A 5,652-nucleotide genomic window follows, 5' to 3' on the forward strand; every position below is an offset into this window, starting at 1 on the left:
CAAACAAACAAATACCAAAGCAGACGTCAAGGAAAAAGGAAGAAGTTTCCTGTAACAGATGCTGCTGCTGGAGCCCTGTCCTGCTCCCTTTCATAGATGCTGCACCCACCCCAGCTTCTGTTAAGTGCCGGCTACCAATAGCTCACAGCTGTACACCTCTCCAAATGAACGCTCTTGCTTTACTGGAGGTCTCCTTGCCTTGAGATGCTTGGGAGGTTACATGGCCCACATCACTCTGCAGCCATTAGCCAGTGATATGGATAGTAACAGCCTGGTCCCATGACTACTACAGGGGTCGGGGGGCTGGGAGAGATGCTATGGTGTCATTCACACCCCACATCATCCTGTGAGATCAGAATGAGTTTGGACTTGAGCTGAACATGTTATCTTTGCTTATCTTCTTGCCTTGCCCCGAGTCCCTCACTCATTTCCTCCTCTCAATAAATCACTCTCATGAGAACCTTGGGCTCGGCTGCTGAGAAACATGCCCTGTGAGACGCTGCCCACCTCCCTGCTGCAACGTGGCTGCTCTCCAGAGGTAACCCCTGGGAGTAGTTTCCTGTTTTTTATGAAAGCCTCCAAGCGAATGCATATTCAATTACACTGGTCTCAAAGACAGAGTGGGGAGAGTCATGAGCTAAGTGATGCTTGCAGATTGCCCTGTTCGCTTGACTTGACCTGGGGAATCTCACCATTTCTGCACACACAGATTAGCTCAAAGGCAGGGTCTTGCTGGAGGGAGGGCTATGGGGAATACTCACGCTCACAGTGCAGATTGGGTAAACTGATGTTCAGACTGACATCAATCTTGCCCCCGCTGTCCTTGTCTGGGTCATCAACGTAGAGCTCATTCACGCTGTGGAAGAAAGAAAAGTACAGAAACTTTCATTGAGAGGAGGGTGCAGCTGCAGAAGACAGCCAAGGGCCACTTTGCTTTGCAACCACTGTTCAGATAACCCAGACTCCCATCTGGGCAAAGACCACGTGTGCTCAGGGTCAGGGCTCTTGCCTTGACTGCGTGCTCCTCTCAGAGGTAATGCATTTTCTATGCTCACCTCTGTGAACCTATCTGTTAAGCAGGCATGACAACACCCACCACTAACGTGGTAGTTTGAGAAATGGGGGAGGGCTCAGGGCCTGGCACCCAAAGGGCACACAGTACCTTATGCCTCCTCTCTTGCGACCCCCCTTCCTAGCCAACTGGGAGGCTGGGTATTGCAGGTGCTCATCCTCCAAAGCCTGGGGGTGGCAGAACCTGTTCCGAGAAAGGACTTGACAGCTGTATGTTTCCAGTGGCTGCCCTAACAAATTATCACAAAATTGATAGCTTAAGAAAAACACAAATTTATGTTATACTTTTGGAGGTCAGAAGTGTCAAATGGGTCTGCAGGACTGTGTTCCTGGGGAGAATCCATTTTCTTGCCTTTCTCGCCTTTTAGGGGCTAGGCTCATGGCCCCTTCTTCCACCTCTGGTCTCCAGCCTCTCTCTTATAAGAACTCTGTGATTTCATCTTGCCCGCCTGGTTAACTCACTATCCCCTCCCCATCACCAGATGCTTGATGTAACCACATTTGAAAAGTTCCTTTTGTAAGGTAACAGAGTCACAAGTTTCAGGGACAGAGATGGAGACATCTTTAGGAGCTAGAGGTCATTATCCCATTGACCACAGTGGTCATAGTTGAGGGCAGGTGGCTCCACAGATAGCCACATCACTTTGTTGTTCAGAGACAGTGGCATAAGACCAGCATTTGTAGGCAACCGACATTTGTTCAATAAATACTTTTTTTTTTTTTTTTTGAGACGGAGCCTCAAGCTATCCCCTTGGGTAGCATGCCATGGCATCACACTCACAGCAACCTCCAACTCCTGGGCTCAAGCGAGTCTCCTGCCTTAGCCTCCCAAGTAGCTGGGACTACAGGCGCCCGCCACAGCGCCTGGCCATTTTTTGGTTGCAGCCATCATTCTTGTTTGGCGGGCCCGGGCTGGGGATTCAAACCCGCCACCTCAGGTGTATGTGGTTGGCACCTTAGCCGCTTGAGCCACAGGCGCCTGTGGCTCAAGCGGCTAAGGCGCCGAGCCCAACAAATTACTTTTTTAATACCTTCTAACTGTCAGACACCAGTAACAGCGACAGAGGCAGTCTCTGCCTTCATGGAGGTTACAGAGGCCACAGCCAGACATTGCTCATCTTCTAAACAAATATGCTGCCACCAGCTAGGATTACTGCTTTGACAGAAACTGCAAACGACCCAAGAAGGACTAAAGAGCCACAGACTCACTTCTCTGAGATGCAAGTAAGGTCTGGACGATGAGTAGGCACTGTCCTGGCAGCAAGTGCAAAGCCTGGAGGCGGGGAAGGCGTGGCTCGTTTGGGGAAGTGAATGAAGTGTGAGAGCAAAGGGAAGCGTGGAGTGTGATGCAGTCAGAGTGGGGGCGCCAGGCGAGGCTGGACTGGAGGCTGAGCCAGCGCACAGGCAGGCTTGCACTCTACTGGGTTCCGCCATGTGACACAAAGACAAGGAGGGTCGGGGTCCTCAAACAATGGCCCACGGGCCACATGCAGCCCGCCGGGTATTTTTGCCACTGCTGCCTGTCCTGCTTAGTAGCCGACTCGTCCCAGGGCCCACAGTCTGGCCCTCCAACGGTCTGAGGGACAGTGAACTGGCCCCCTGTTTAAAAAGTTTGAGGACCCCTGTCAGATAGTGCCTCAGGCAGCATGTGGTGGGGGGGTGGGTGGGGGGGCAGGCTGCAGGACACAGCGCAGGGCAGACAGGACTTACTGATGGATACCTGTTGGCTGCTGAGAGAGGCATGCGGGTGGGTTATTGTATTTCTTTTTTTCTTTTAAGAGACAGAGTTTCACTTTGTTGTCCCCAGTAGAGTTCAATGGCGTCACAGCTCACAGCAACCTCCAGCTCTTGGGCTTAGGCAATTCTCTTGCCTCAGCCTCCTGAGTAGCTGGGACTACAGGAGCCCGCCACAATACCCGGCTATTATTTTGTTGCAGTTTGGCCAGGGCCAGGTTTGAACCCGCCACCCTTGGTATATGGGGTGAGCGCCCTACTCACTGAGCCACAGGTGCCACCCGGGTTATTCTATTTCTTTCTGGACCCACTCATTGGGCTGAGAACCCCCGGAAGAGCAGGACTGGTGGGAGTGGGAGATACCAAGTGCCAGAGGCTGTGCTGAGCTTGAGGCGTCCTAGATCTCCCTGAGGGGCTACCTAGTCGACAGCGGGTGCCTAATTCCCAGGTAACTCCTCCAATCTAAAGGCCAGGCCCAAGGGGCAGCTGAAGGCCGCAGTGCTGGAGGTGGCTGGGCTCTGGTTATTTTAAACATTTATTAGGTCCCTTGGGCTGGCTCCACAGGCTGTTAAGATAAAGGAGGACTGCCCACATTAAACAATCAGACTCTGAGAGTTTTGTCAATGACCAAATGTCTCAGGGAAAGAATAGGCAGACCAGGGCAAGGGGATTTTGTTTTTACTACAACCCCATCTTGTGCCCATAGTACTGGGTGTGATATAACTGGTGCTCAATAGGGAACAGTGGGCTCAGAAAAGATAGCTAGGGCTGTGTCCTGGTGGGGCCACAAGGCTAGTCCCAGAGACATGAGCACAACAGATGGGGCTTATCCTTCAGACAGCTTGTCTCTGCCTGTTAAGCAGAAGGGGCCTACTATGTGCATTCACATTATCCCAGCTGCTCCTGTGAAGTGTCCTGATCACCATTTTAAAACTAAACCAGGAAACTGAGGCTCAGAGGTGTGTCCCAACTCCAAGGTCACATAGCAGGGAGTGGCCGATCTAGAATCTCAACCCCCATCTGCCTTCTACTGGCCCCAAAGCTTCCCACAGCTCTTGGTGTTTCCCCAACCTCTCCTCAGCATCCAGGGTCGAGGGAGAAAATGAGGGGGACTTTGGCCTGAGAGGACACTTGGTGTGGGGAGGGGAGACGGAGGCCAGTGCTTGGCCCGGTTCATAGCATTGGCCCATATCGGAGGACACCAAGAACAAATGAGCAAACAGGATCACAGAAGATTAGGTTAGAGCAGTACCTTCTAACCTTTTAAAATCTCATGACACACTTGAATCTGTGGCACGAGTAAATTATGCTGACCAAAAAACAGAGTAAAAACAAGAATACACTTACTCCACTTTGAACTTTTTTCAAAATAATTTAATCAACAATCTTTAAAAATTTTCAAGGCACCCCTAAGACCTTGTCATAGCACACCAATTGAAAATCACTGGGCTGGAGGAAGATGGGTTTCCCTACTGCCAAACGCTCCTCCCTGGCCTTCAGCACCCAATTTCTACCCCAGCCTTTATTCCCAAGTCTGGAGGGTTGTTGAGTAATGAAATTGCTGGATGATTAACAAAATGATCACCTAGGGAGAACCTCTGGCTTCCCTTCTCAGCTGAGACTGCGTGAGACTCTTCCTTGCAGTTATTCACCTTTCCCACCTGGTGAGGCTGGGCCTCTGAGGACTGTAGGATGATGTCACCCCCGGTAATCCTCTGGCAGGTGAGCTCAGTGAAGAGCAAGGTGAATCCCACGTGTGGCGCCAAAATGAGCTCACCCACAAGGCCCCAAGAAGCCTTTCCCAGACGTGGAGCCCTGTCTTCCTCACCAGAATAAACAGAAGCCAGGCTCCCCAGGGCTGATGGGCCACCCAGAAGAGAGGGGCTGAGGTGCCAGGCAGGGATGGAAAATGCACCGGCCTGCCGCACGCTGGCCAGTCTGGTTACATAAGCCAGAGCTGGCTGCTCCCAGGCTCCTTCCTGGAGGCCCCAGGCTTCACGGTAAACATGTTCAATCACCTGTGCTGCCTGATGAGGTCAACACGGCTGCCTTCCGTGTCCAAGGCAAATGTTCCAGGGCTTCTGGCTTCCTGCCCCACGGGCTAGCACCTCAAGCCTGCCCACAGCCACCCGGGGCAGGGGCCTGCCAAGGCTAACTGACTTTATTGGCTAGGATTTTAACTGATTTTAAAAGGCCAATGGGTTGTCAGCAATCAGTCCACCTGGAAGGAAAATGAATGCTTTCTGTGGATTCACTAAAGTTTGCGGATTCTATTAACTAGCACAGGTGATGAGGAAGCAGTGGCAGACAGACGTGGGTTCACCTCCTGGCTCTGCCATGTGGAGGCTGTGAGACCTGAAACAAGTTGCCTTATCCCTCTGAGCCTCAGTTTCCTCATCGTTAATGCTGGAAAAGTTTTCGATGCAGTTTAAAAATAGGCAAAATTAATCTACAGCAACAGAAGTCAGAAGGGGGTGACTGACAGGGTTGACTGATTGGGAGAGGCTCAGGGGAAACTTCTGGGAGATAGAAATGTGTCGTGTGATCGGGGTGATGAGTATCAGGGTGTAAACATGGGTGAAAATGCATCAAGCCTCTACCCTAAGATTTATGTAAGTTATTTATACCTCCCTCAAAAGAAGGAAGAGAAGGAAGGAAAGAAGGAAGAGAAGAAGGGAAGGAGGGAGAAAGAGAAGGGAGGGAGGGGAGGGAAGGGGAGGACGAGAGAGGAGGGGGGAAAGGAGGGAAGGGGAGAGGAGGGTGGGAGGAAGGAAGGAATCGAGAGGAGGGAAGAGGAGGATGAGAGAGGAGGGGGGAAAGGAGGGGAGGGGAGAGGAGGGAGGGAGG

General features: G+C 51.8%; 1 protein-coding gene across 2 annotated transcripts in view; it reads right to left on the reverse strand.

Annotated features, from left to right (window-relative positions):
• The window catches only part of ERGIC1 (endoplasmic reticulum-golgi intermediate compartment 1), a 115,693-nt gene that overhangs the window by 45,256 nt on the left and 64,785 nt on the right, over nucleotides 1-5,652 (reverse strand). For both annotated transcript variants that reach the window (XM_023515218.1, XM_023515223.1), the window contains exon 4: nucleotides 762-856. In XM_023515218.1, coding sequence (XP_023370986.1) covers nucleotides 762-856 — 95 coding nt within the window. The remainder of the gene's footprint in view (nucleotides 1-761; nucleotides 857-5,652) is intronic.

This window comes from Otolemur garnettii, unplaced genomic scaffold, assembly GCF_000181295.1.
Source record: "Otolemur garnettii isolate 467f Iridium unplaced genomic scaffold, OtoGar3 scaffold00003, whole genome shotgun sequence".
Taxonomy (NCBI): domain Eukaryota; kingdom Metazoa; phylum Chordata; class Mammalia; order Primates; family Galagidae; genus Otolemur; species Otolemur garnettii.